Source organism: Bombina bombina, chromosome 4 (genome assembly GCF_027579735.1).
Source record: "Bombina bombina isolate aBomBom1 chromosome 4, aBomBom1.pri, whole genome shotgun sequence".
Lineage (NCBI taxonomy): Eukaryota > Metazoa > Chordata > Amphibia > Anura > Bombinatoridae > Bombina > Bombina bombina.
In genome coordinates, this window is record NC_069502.1 from 568,548,751 (window position 1) to 568,562,443 (window position 13,693).

At 40.1% G+C, this 13,693-nt stretch overlaps 1 protein-coding gene across 1 annotated transcript in view; it reads right to left on the bottom strand.

Annotated features, from left to right (window-relative positions):
- MDN1 (midasin AAA ATPase 1) overlaps positions 1 to 13,693 on the bottom strand; it is a 1,255,339-nt gene that overhangs the window by 325,132 nt on the left and 916,514 nt on the right. The window contains 2 exon segments of the mRNA XM_053710546.1: positions 2,647 to 2,808; positions 2,927 to 3,632. Coding sequence (XP_053566521.1) covers positions 2,647 to 2,808; positions 2,927 to 3,632 — 868 coding nt within the window.

Below are 13,693 nucleotides of genomic sequence, written 5' to 3' on the forward strand. Positions count from 1 at the left end.
ACTCATCTCTTTTTTCTTTAAGCTTTTTACAATCTTGCACTACTGCCAGACAGTGCTAGTTCAAGTGTGCCATAACATTGTTCTCACTCCCATGGAAAATGAGAATGGGTTAAATAGCTAGAATGCAAGATTGTTATAAAAAAAAAAAAAAGCACAAAGAAAGGCCAGTCTGCAGGGGCTTAGATAAAGGTAGGAGGAAAAGGCAGGAGAACCTAAATAGAAGGCACCACCGTTTGAAGAACCTTGCTCCCAAAAGAAGCCTCAGTTGAGGCAAAGTATCAAATTTGTAGAGGTTTTAAAAAGAATGCAGAGTGTACCATGTTGCCGCCTTGCAAATATTTTCCACAGAAGCTTAATTTTTTGAAAGCACAAGAAGAGGAGCCAGTCCTAGTAGAAAGAGCCGTAAATCTCTCAGGAGGCTGCTGTCCAGTAGTCTCATAAGCCAAATGAATCACACTTAACCAGAGGGAAAAAGAAGTAGAAGTGGCCCTTACGCTTTCCAGAGTACAATAACAAACAGGGCAGAAGATTGCCTAAAATCTTAAGAAGTTTGAAGGTAAAACTTTAGAGCACGCACAACTTCCTTATGAGAAGAAGGATTAGGACAAAAAAAAAAGGAACTACAATTTCCAGATTAACGTTTTGATCCGACACCACCTTAGGGAAAAAACCCAAGTTAGTACGAAGGACCGCCTTATCTGCATGAAAGATAAGGTACGGGGAATCACACTATAGAGCTGAAAGCTCAGAAACTCTGCGAGCAGAAGAAAAAGCAAGGAGAAACAAAACCTTCCAAGATAGCATATCAAAAACATATAGAGCCTGCTGCAAAACCTTAAAAACTAGGTTAAGGCTCCAAGGAGGAGCAACAGGATTAAACACAGGTCTGATTCTGACCAGGGCCTGAACTAAAGCTTAAACATTTGGCAAATCTGCCTGACGTTAGTGCAAAAGAATAAACAGTGCAGAAATCTGACCCTTCAGAGTACTGACTGACAAACCTGCCTCCAGGCCATCCTGAACAAAAGATAAAATTCGGGAAATCCTCACCTGACTCAATGAGAAACCCTAGCTTTGCACCAATAAAGGTATTTACGCCATACCTTGTGAAAATCCTGCGAGAAACAGGTTTACGAGCCTGAAGCATAGAATCAGTGACCGCTTCCGAAAACCCACGTTTGGACAATGGTTAATTATGTAGCATTGGGGTTAATATTTATGGCTGTACTGATTATTTTTTTTTTTTTTTAGTAAATGAATTCCGTGAATCCATTCGCAATGCCATGCTCTCCCAAAATATCTAAGATTATTTTGGGCAATTTTTCTATCTAAAAATATCACAGATTCTTGGTTTTGCAGTTTTTAAAACTGTGAATTTGCCTCTGCACAGAGAACCTACTTCTTCCTAAAGGGACATGATACCCAAAAATATTCTTTCATGACTTAGAGCATGCATTTTTAAACAACTTTCCAATTTACTTCTTGTATCTAATTAGTTTTATTCTCTTGGCATTCTTGGTTGAAAAGCACACCTAGAGTAGGGCTCACCAGCTGGGAGCTAGCTGCTGATTGGTAGATGCAGATATAAACCTCTTATTATTGGTTTACTGATATGTTCAGCTAGTTACCAGTAGTGAACTACTGCTTCAATAAAGGATACCAAGATAATAAAGCAAAATTGATAATAGAAGTAAATTGGAAAGCGGTTTGAAATAGTATGATCTGTCTGAATGATGAAAAAAGTTGGGTTTCATGTCCTTTTAAAAGCAAAAATGTTATACAATAAACATAGTTGAAAAATACCTTAATCCCAATTGTTTCTTTGCAAATCTATGTACACAAAAATCAACCCTTTAGCTCAATAATAAGAAAAATGTTTAGAATGAAATAGATGTGTACAAGGAGCTAAGTGTGAGGAGGGAGGGTCATGCAGTAACAATTAAAGTGAAACCCTGGTTATAGTTAAATAAAACTAGTAAAATCGTTAAGGTAATAATGATTATTTTTCTCTTATCAATAAAGTACAGCAAGAAAGTTGTCCAAATATACATAAACTTTGTCTTTCTAATGGTATATACAAAATCAGTAATTTTAACCTATAACTGTAAAACTATTCTAAAAAGCTACTGTTCTAAAAATTAAACTATCATCTGAATATAAAATAAGACAAGAGTAATACAAAATGGAAAGAAGTGGATGAATTTTGCACCCAACTGAAAATGTGAGAATTCAGTATTTTAGTTTTTGCACGGCCTCTTTATAAGGGGAAAGTCATTAGTGAAAGCAATTCAGGTAAGTTATGTCTGTAGCACAGTAAAGCAAACAAGACTCAGGACAGAAGTCAAAATTTTATTTTTTAAATGACAAGGACGTAAAGAAATGAAAATCAGGACAAAAACATTTATATAGTAATCAAAAAAGGTCACATCCAACTCTTGTCACTAGAAGCACGATACCATAAAACACGGGAAAATGTAGACCGTTAGTTAGAAAAATAGCCCTGGTCATCTGTTGTCAAACAAAGCTATAGATAAAACATGATGTAGATAGCCCTTAGTGTCTGATACTTGACAAAGTTGGAGATTTGGAGAGCAAAAGATTTACTGAATAACCATAAAACAAAATGTCAGTCTGATTAATTCATACCTTTTCATAGAGTGGAAACCTCATGTGGAATTCCCTTTCCTCCTCTTCCTCTTCAGAAAGGCCTGTCCCATGGCTTTTGCTCTTATATTTGTACAGGCTGCTCTCTTGCTGTTCTTTCTCCCTTCCAAGTCGTTCTTGTTCATCCCACTCATTATTTATAGCCTAGAATATAAAAAAGTCACTCACATATACTTCTGTGGAACATGCTTACTTTATAAAATAACATTGCACCAACAATTGAAAAGGATACATTGAAAGGACAAGAACACAGAAAACTAACCTGGCATATGTGTCTGAAAAGTTTTAAAGACTTTTGATCCATTTCTCCTTTGGAGAGGACATGGGAACGTAGGAAGAGCAAGCTGTTAACCAGCAACTGCTCTTTTGTGAGGCAACAGCTCAACTCTCTACCTCCTTGACGGTCCTTGCAGGGGTATTTCTGAGACAGTTTTTTAAGGCTTTTCAGGAAGTCTAGGGAGCCCACAGAACACAATGAATCCGCATGAGAGAAGTAGGTTGGAAATGACTCAGAAATAGACGGGAATGCCAACAATGAAGTTACTATATTTGTTATTTTGTTTGGGGGTATGAGAGAACTGTTCATGAAAATGTAGAGTTCTGATGCAATAAGCCTCATGCCATGCTGCATCTGTAAAATCGCTGACTGCAAAGGAGTCACCAAATCAGGATAAAGTGAGTATTCCTCTGATAAGCGCTTCCTAAACGTGTGATGTGATTGCTGCCATGTGACTTCCTCTGACAAGAGATTCTGTAGACCTTGGCGTGATTTGGGGCCCTTCCCATTAAGGGGCTTCATCAGACGGGCAGCAAAGTCCTGGACAGAAGAGGCCTTAGCAATACTGGCAACGTAGTGATGCACATCTTGATATAAACTATTGTAGGTAGGACTTTTGGGACGGTAGGCCTGTTTCCTGGACAGATTATGTATTTGCTTTTTCAGTTTTTGTATCCTCTGCAGCAGTAGACTAAAGAGGAAAAATAATATTTAACAAGAGTTAAATTTACATCTACTTAAGTGGTAACATTTTCATTATTTACAATATGTATACGATCATTTAAGTAGAACTACTATATTAAAGAGATAGTAAACTAATAATTTGTTAGCATAAACAGCAGCACAATGACAGGAAAGTTGCAGAAATTAGTCACCTTACATTTGTCAGAACCAATCTTTTTAATTAAAAACCTGCTTACAGGTGGGGTAGCTGGCACCAGAAGATGAGTGCCACTTGTAAAGTAATAAACGTCAAAACACTTGTTTGAAATACTTTCTATGGCGCAACAAAATATTAACGTTTTCTGTCCCTTTAAAGAGATAGAAAGGTCAAAATTGAAATATGCACGGGTTCATTTAAATTTAAAAATAGAAGCATTTTGCAAAATACTTCCATTAGCAAAAAGTTATTACCGTTATTCAACAGCATATGCACATATTCATGAGTGCTCTTGCACCAGTATTCAAACACTACACATTCTTAGAGAGTTAGCATTCGCTTGTGCAACACAAATTAAGTTACAAATGACACAATACACATGACTAGCTCTCTAAACAGGCATTTGAATCCTGATCCTTTAATCACACATAGTATATGTGCATATGCTTCTGAACCTGTAGTAACTTTTACTAGAAGCATTTCTGCTAATGGGAGTATATTTCAGAAATGATTCTATGTAAAATAAAATACATTCATGGCCATTTTTATTTTTAACTTTTACTGTCTGTTTAAAACAGGGGTCTCAAATCGAAATAACCTGTGTTTGCTGTGAGTTAGATGAGTTGAAACCCTAAAAGCCTGGAGATGGGCATCAGTTAAAAAAACATAATTTATGTAAGAATTTACCTGATGAATTAATTTCTTTCATATTGGCAAGAGTCCATGAGCTAGTGACATATGGGGTATACAATCCTACCAGGAGGGGCAAAGTTTCCCAAACCTTAAAATGTTGATAAATACACCCCTCACCACACACACAATTCCGTTAACGAATAGCCAAGTAGTGGGGTGATAAAATAAGGAGTAAAAAAGCATACAAAAAGAGGAGCTGGAAATATAATTGTGCTTTTATACAAAAATTATAACCACCATAAAAAGGGTGGGCCTAATGGACTCTTGCCAATATGAAAGAAATGAATTTATCAGTTAAGTTCATACATAAATTAGGTTTTCTTTCAGGTAATTGGCAAGAGTCCATGAGCTAGTGACGTATGGGCTAGAAATATCCAAGATGTGGTAGACCACAGAAGAGTCACTAGAGAGGGAGGGATAAAATATAAAACCGCTATTTCCGCAGAAAAAAATGAAATCCGCACAAAAAAATAAGTTTCATAAATTTCACACAAATTACAAGAAAAAATAAATAAATCATAAGCAGAAGAATCAAACTGAAACAGCTGCCTGAATAACTTTTCTACCAAAGACTGCTCCAGAAGAGGCAAATACATCAAAATAGTAAAATTTAGTAAATGTGTGCAAAGAAGACCAAGTTGCTGCTTTGCAAATCTGATCAACCGAAGCTACATTCTTAAAAGCCCACGAAGTGGTGACTGATCTAGTAGAATGAGCTGTAATTCTCTAATTGCCCCACCTCCAAATAAGCCTTGTGAATCAAAAGCTTTAACCAAAATGCCAGAGAAATGGCAGCTTTCTGACCTTTCCTAGGACCAGAAAAAACAACAAAGACTAGAAGTCTTCCTGAAATCTTTAGTAGCTTCGACATAATATTTAAAAGCTCTTACAACATCCAAAGCATGTAAAGATCTTTCAAGAGTATTCTTAGGATTAGGACACAAGGAAGGAACAACAATTTCCTTACTAAAGTTGTTAGAATTCACAACCTTAGGAAGAAATTTAAAAAAAAGTCTGCAAAACAGCCTTATCCTGATGGAAATTCAGAAAAGGAGACTCACAAGAGAGCAGATAATTCAGAAACTCTTCTAGCTGAAGAGATAGCCAAAAGGAATAACACTTTCCAAGAAAGTAGTTTAATATCCAAAGAATGCATAGGCTCAAAAGGAGGAGCCTGCAAAGAGTTCAAAACAAAATTAAGACTCCAAGGAGGAGAGATTGCTTTAATAACAGGCTTGATACAAACCAAAGCCTGAACAAAACAGTGAATATCAGGAAGCTTAGCAATCTTTCTATGAAATAAAACAGAAAGAGCAGAGATTTGTCCCTTCAAAGTACTTGCAGACAAACCTTTATCCAAACAATCCTAAAGAAACTGTAAAATTCTAGGAATACTAAAAGAATGCAAAGAGAATTTATGAGAAGAACACCATAAAATATAGGTTTTCCAAACCCTATAATAAATCTTCCTTGAAACAGACGTACGAGCCTGTAGCATAGTATTAATCACTGAGTCAGAGAAACCTCTATGACTAAGCCTTCAATTTCCATACCTTAAAATTTAGCGATTTGAGATCCTGAGGGATCGTTATGGAAAAAAACGGCCCTTGAGACATTAGGTCTGGTCTTACAGGAAGTGACCAAGGTTGGCAACTTGACATTCGGACAAGATCCGCAAACCAAAATCTGTGAGGCCATGCTGGTGCTATCAGAAACACATGCGATTGTTCCATTATGATCTTGGAGATCATCCTTGGAAGAAGAACTAGAGGCGGAAAGATGTAAGCAGGTTGGTATAGCCAAGGAACTGCTAACGCATCTACCATCTCCGCCTGAGGATCCCTGGACCTGGAAAGATACCTGGGAAGTTTCTTATTTAGATGGGACACCATGAGATCTATTTCTGGAAGACCCCACCTCTGTACAATATGACAAAATACATCTGGATGGAGAGACCACTCCCCTGGGTGTAAAGTATGACGGCTGAGATAATCCGCTTCCCAATTGTCTACACCCGGGATATGTATTGCAGAAAATAGACAGGAGTTGAATTATGCCCAAGAAAGTATTTGAGATACTTCGTTCATCGCTAAAGGACTGCGAGTCCCACCCTGATGATTGACATATGCCACAGTTGTGATATTGTCTGTCTGAAAACAAATGAATGATTCTCTCTTTAGTAGAGGCCAAGCCTGAAGAGCCCTGAAAATAGCAAAGACTTCTAAAATATTGATTGGTAACCTAGCCTCTTGAGGATTCCAAACCCATTGTGCGGTCAGAGACCCCCAGACCGCTCCCCAACCTGTGAGACTTGCACCTGTTGAAATCACAGTCCAGGAAGGATGAACAAAGGAGGTCCCTTGAACAATAAGGTGATGGTTTAACCACCAATTCAGAGAGAGTTAAGTGTTGGGCTTTAAGAATATCATTTGTGATATCCGAGTATAATCACTGCACCATTGATTCAGCATGTAAAGCTGCATAGGTCTCATACGAAAACGAGCAAAGGAGATTGTGTCCAATGCTGCAGTTATGAGACCTAAAACATCCATGCACATAGCCACTGTAGGGAATGATTGAGACTGAAGGTTTCGACAGGCAGAAACCAATTTCATTCATCTCTTGTCTGTTAAAGACAGAGTCATGGACACTGAATATATCTGGAAACCTAAAAAGGTGACCCTTGTCTGAGGAATCCAGAAACTCTTTGGCAAATTGATCCTCCAACCATGTTTTTAAAGAAACAACACAAGATGATTCGTGTGAGATTCTGCTAAATGAAAAGATTGAGCCAGTACCAAGATATCGTCCAAATAAGGAAACACCACAATACCCTGCTCTCTGATTACAGATAGAAGGGCACCTAGAACCTTGGAAAAGATTCTTGGAGCTGTCGCTAGGCCAAATGGAAGAGTGAAAAATTGGTAATGCTTTTCTAGAAAAGAGAATCTCAGAAACCGATAGAGGTCTGGATGAATTGGAATGTGAAGATATGCATCCTTTAGGTCTATTGTGGACATATAATGACCTTGCTGAACCAAAGCAGAATAGTCCTTATAGTCACCATCTTGAAAGTTGGGACTCTTACAAAGCGATTAAAACATTTCAGATACAGAACTGGTCTGAATACATTTTCCTTCTTCGGGACAATGAAATTGAATAAAAACCCAAACCCTGTTCCAGAAGTGGAACTGGTACAATTACCCCTGAAAGCTCCATATCTGAAACACACTTCAGAAAGGCCTGAGCTTTTGTGAGAGAGAAAAAACCTTCTCACGGGAGGTCTTATTCTGAAAACTATTCGATACCCTTGAGAGACAATATTCTAAATCCAATGAATCTGAATGGAACCTGCCCAAAAGTCTTGAAATAATTTCAATCTGCCCCCCACCAGTAGAACTGGATTGAGGGCCACACCTTCATGCAGTTTTGGGGGCTGGCTTTGGTTTCTTAAAAGGCTTGGATTTATTCCAACTCGAAGATGGCCTCCAACTGGAGCCAGAGTCTTTAGGGGAAGGAGTGGTTTTCTGTTCTCTATTCTGACAAAAGGAACGAAACAGATTAGAAGCTCTAGCTTTACCCTTAGATTTTTTATCCTGGGGCAAAAAAAACTCCCTTCCCCCAGTAATAGTGGAAATAATAGAATACAACTGAGAACCAAACAAATTATTACCCTGGAATGATAGAGATAGTAACATAGATTTAGATACCATGTCAGCATTCCATGACTTGAGCCATAAAGCTTTTCTAGCTAAAATAGCCAAAGACATATTTTTAACATCAATCTTAATGATATCAAAAATAGCATCACAGAGAAAATTATTAGCATATTGAAGCAAACTAACAATGCTAGACAAATCAGAATCTTTTTCCCGTTGTGCTAAGCTATCCAACCGAAAAGTTGAAGCAGCTGCAACATCAGCCATAGAAATGGCAGGCCTGAGAATATAGCCAGAATGTAAATACACTTTCCTAAGATAAGATTCAATTTCCTATCTAAAGGATCCTTATAGGAAGTACTATCTTCCATAGGAATAGTAGTACGCTTGGCAAGAGTAGAAATAGCCCAATTAACCTTAGGGACTTTTTCCCAAAATTCTAAATTAGCCACTGGCAAAGGGTACAACCTTTTAAACCTAGAAGGAGGAACAAAAAAAGTACCAGGCTTAGATCATTACTTGGCAATCGCATCAGAAATAGCATCAGGAACAGGAAAAACCTCAGGAGTAATCACAGGTGGTTTATAAACAGAATTTAAATGTTAACTGGATTTGTTATCAAGAGGACCATACTCCTCAATATCCAAAGTAATCAATACTTCTTTCAACAAAGAACGAATATACCCAATCTTAAAAAGATAAGTTTATTTATCAATGTCAATGTCTGAAGCAGGATCTTCTGAGTCAGAGATATCCTCATCAGAAGTGGATATATCAGTATGTTGTCGGTCATTACAAAATTCATCAGTATCATGAGAAGTTTTAAAAGACCTTTTACGTTTATTAGAAGGCAGAATAGCAGACATAGCCTTCTGTATCGCATCAGCAATATAATTTTTCATATCAACAGGGATATCATGTACATTAGATGTTGAAGGAAAAACAGATAGATACTGTACTAAGCTTATCATGACAATGGTTACATACTACAGCCGGAGATATAATCTCAGCTATCTTACAACGGATACACTTAGCTTTGGTAGAACTGTGTTCAGGCAGCAGGGTTCCTACAGCAGCTTCTGAGAAAGGATCAGATTGTGACATCTTGTAAAATGTAAAAGAAAAAAAATAACATTTAACAACAAAAACAAAATGTATGCTTACCGGATAAATTTATTTCTCTTGTGGTGTATCCAGTCCACGGGTTCATCCCTTACTTGTGGGATATTCTCCTTCCCAACAGGAAGCTGCAAGAGGACACCCACAGCTGTCTATATAGCTCCTCCCCTAACTGCCACCTCCAGTCATTCGACCGAAGACAAGCAAGAAAAAAGGAGAAACTATAGGGTGCAGTGGTGACTGTAGTTTAAAAATAAAAAATGCCTGCCTTAAAATGACAGGGCGGGCCGTGGACTGGATAAACCAAAAGAGAAATAAATTTATCAGGTAAGCATAAATTTTGTTTTCTCTTGTAAAGGTGTATCCAGTCCACGGGTTCATCCATTACTTGTGGGATACCAATACCAAAGCTTTAGGACACGGATGAAGGGAGGGACAAGGCAGGAACTTAAACGGAGGGCACCACTGCCTGTAAGACCTTTCTCCCAAAAATAGCCTCCGAAGAAGCAAAAGTATCGAATTTGTAGAATTTAGAAAAAGTATGAAGCGAAGACCAAGTTGCCGCCTTACAAATCTGTTCAACAGAAGCCTCATTTTTAAAAGCCCATGTGGAAGCCACCGCTCTAGTGGAATGAGCTGTAATTCTTTCAGGAGGCTGCTGGCCAGCAGTCTCATAAGCTAAGTGGATTATGCTTCTCAGCCAAAAAGAAAGAGAAGTTGCCGAAGCCTTTTGGCCTCTCCTCTGTCCAGAGTAGACAACAAACAAAGCAGATGTTTGACGAAAATCCTTCGTAGCTTGTAAATAAACCTTTAAAGCACGAACCACATCAAGATTATGTAAAAGATGTTCCTTCTTTGAAGGAGGATTAGGACATAATGAAGGAACAACAATCTCCTGATTGATATTCTTATTAGATACTACCATAGGAAGAAACCCAGGTTTGGTACGCAAAACTATCTTATCTGCATGGAAAATCAGATAAGAGGAATCACACTGTAAAGCAGATAACTCCGAAACTCTTCGAGCCGAGGAGATAGCTACTAAAAACAGAACTTTCCAAGATAAAAGTTTAATATCTATGGAATGCAAAGGTTCAAACGGAACCCCTTGAAGAACTTTAAGAACTAAATTTAAACTCCATGGCGGAGCAACAGGTTTAAACACAGGCTTGATTCTAACTAAAGCCTGAAAAAACGCCTGAACGTCTGGAACCTCAGCCAGACGTTTGTGCAAAAGAATAGACAGAGCAGAAATCTGTCCCTTTAAGTAACTAGCAGACAGTCCTTTCTCCAATCCCTCTTGGAGAAAGGATAAGATTCTAGGAATCCTGACTTTACTCCATGAGTAACCCTTGGATTCACACCAATGAAGATATTTACACCAGGTGACAGGCTTTTGAGCCTGAATTAAGGCATCAATCACTGACTCGGAAAAACCACGCTTTGATAAAATCAAGCGTTCAATCTCCAAGCAGTCAGACGCAGAGAAATTAGATTTGGATGTTTGAAAGGACCTTGAAGTAGAAGATGTCCACCAGATCTGCATACCAAGTCCAGCGTGGCCACGCAGGAGCTATCAAAATCACTGAAGCTCTCTCCTGCTTGATCTTGGCAATCAGCCGAGAGAGCAGAGGAAACGGTGGAAACACATAAGCCAGGCTGAAGGACCAGGGCGCTGCTAGAGCATCTATCAGCGCTGTCTTGGGGTCCCTGGACCTGGACCCGTAACAAGGAAGCTTGGCGTTCTGACGAGACGCCATGAGATCCAGTTCTGGTTTGCCCCATAGTTGAATCAACTGGGCAAATACCTCCGGATGGAGCTCCCACTCCCCCGGATGAAATGTCTGCAGACTTAAAAAATCCGCCTCCCAGTTCTCTACTCCTGAGATATGGATAGCTGAAAGATGGCAAGAGTGAACCTCTGCCCATAAAATTATCTTTGAAACCTCCAACATTGCCAGGGGGCTTCTTGTTCACCCCTGATGGTTGATATAGGCCAGTGTCGTGATATTGTCCTACTGAAATCTGATGAACCTGTCCTCCGCTGAGGCCAAGCCTGAAGAGCATTGAATATCGCTCTTAGTTCCAGAATGTTTATCGGAAGGAGGGCTTCCTCCTGAGACCACGAGCCCTGAGCCTTTAGGGAGTTCCAGACTGTGCCCCAGCCCAGAAGGCTGGCATCTGTCGTCACTATAGGCCATTCATTCCCCTGGACAGATGGACCCGAGATAGCCACCAGAGAAGAGAATCCCTGGTATCCTGATCCAGATTTAGCAGTGGGGACAAATCTGTGTAATCCCCATTCCACTGACTGAGCATGCAAAGTTGCAGCGGTCTGAGATGTAGGCGGGCAAACTGAACTATGTCCATTGCCACTACCATTAAGCCGATTACTTCCATACACTGAGCCACTGACGGCTGAGAAGTGGAATAAAGAGCACGGCAGGAAGTTAGAAGCTTTGACAACCTGACTTCTGTCAGAAATATCTTCATTTCTACTGAATCTATCAGAGTTCCTAGGAAGGAAACTCTTGTGAGAGGGGAGAGAGAACTCTTTTCTTCGTTCACTTTCCACCCGTGAGACCTCAGGAATGCCAGAACAATGTCCGTATGGGACTTGGCGATTTGAAAAGTCGACACCTGTATCAGAATGTTGTCTAGGTAAGGAGCCACCGCTATGCCTCGTGGCCTTAGAACTGCCAGTAGGCACCCTAGAACCTTCGTAAAGATTCTTGGTGCCGTGGCTAACCCGAAGGGAAGAGCCACAAACTGGTAATGCCTGTCTAGGAAGGCAAACCTGAGAAACCGATGATGATCTCTGTGTATCGGAATGTGGAGATAAGCATCCTTTAGATCCACGGTAGTCATATATTGACCCTCCTGGATCATAGGTAGGATGGTTCGAATAGTCTCCATCTTGAAGGATGGGACCCTGAGAAATTTGTTTAGGATCTTGAGATCCAAGATTGGTCTGAAAGTTCCCTCTTTTTTGGGAACTATGAACAGATTTGAATAGAATCCCTGCCCCTGTTCCTCCCTTGCAACTGGGTGGATCACTCCCATGACCAGAAGGTCTTGAACACAACGTAAGAATGCCTCTCACTTTATCTGGTTTGCAGATAATTGTGAGAGATGAAATCTCACCTTTGGAGACGAGGCTTTGAAATCCAGAAGATATCCCTGGGAAACAATCTCCAGAGCCCAGGGATCCTGGACGTCTCTTGCCCAAGCCTGGGCGAAGAGAGAAAGTCTGCCCCCAACTAGATCCGGTCCCGGATCGGGGGCTACTCCTTCATGCTGTCTTAGAGGCAGCAGCAGGTTTTTTGGCCTGCTTTCCCTTGTTCCAAGCCTGATGATTAGGTCTCCAGACTGGCTTGGACTGGGCAAAATTTCCTTCTTGTTTCGCAGCAGAGGAAGTTGAAGCTGCGCCACTCTTGAAGTTTCGAAAGGAACGAAAATTGGTTTGTTTGGTCCTTGATTTGTTGGACCTATCCTGGGGAAGGGCGTGGCCTTTTCCTCCAGTAATATCAGAAATGAGCTCCTTCAATCCAGGCCCGAATAGCGTCTGCCCTTTGAAGGGGATGTTAAGAAGCTTAGACTTTGAAGTAACGTCAGCTGACCTACGCGCCTGAATGGCAAACCTGAATTCTTAGCCGTTAGCTTTGTTAAATGAAAAACGGCATCAGAAATAAATGAATTGGCTAACTTAAGAGTTTTAAGCCTGTCTAGGATATCATCCAACGGGGTCTCCACCTGTAGAGCTTCTTCAAGAGACTCGAACCAGAAAGCCGCTGCAGCAGTAACTGGGGCAATGCATGCAAGAGGCTGGAGAATAAAACCTTGTGGTATAAAGATTTTCTTAAGGAAACCCTCTAGTTTTTTATCCATTGGATCTAGGAAAGCACAACTGTCCTCGACGGGAATAGTTGTACGTTTAGCTAGGGTAGACTGTTCCCTCCACCTTAGGGACCGTCTGCCACGAGTCCTGTGTAGCGGCATCTATGGGAAACATCGTTTTAATGGCAGGAGGGGGAGAGAACGGTACACCTGGTCTATCCTATTCCTTCGTAATAATTTCTGAAAACCTCTTAGGGATTGGAAAAACATCAGTGTAAATAGGCACAGCAAAGTATTTGTCCATTTTACACAACTTCTCTGGGACTACAATGGTGTCACAGTCATCCAGAGTCGCTAAAACCTCCCTGAGCAACACACGGAGGTGTTCAAGCTTAAATTTAAATGCTGTCATTTCAGAGTCAGACTGAAATAACGCCTTCCCTGAATAAGAAATGTCACCCACAGATAGAAGCTCTCCTGCTTCGGCTTCTGTACATTGTGAGGGTATATCAGACATAGCTACTAAAGCGTCAGAGCTCTGTATTTATTCTAGCCCCAGAGCTG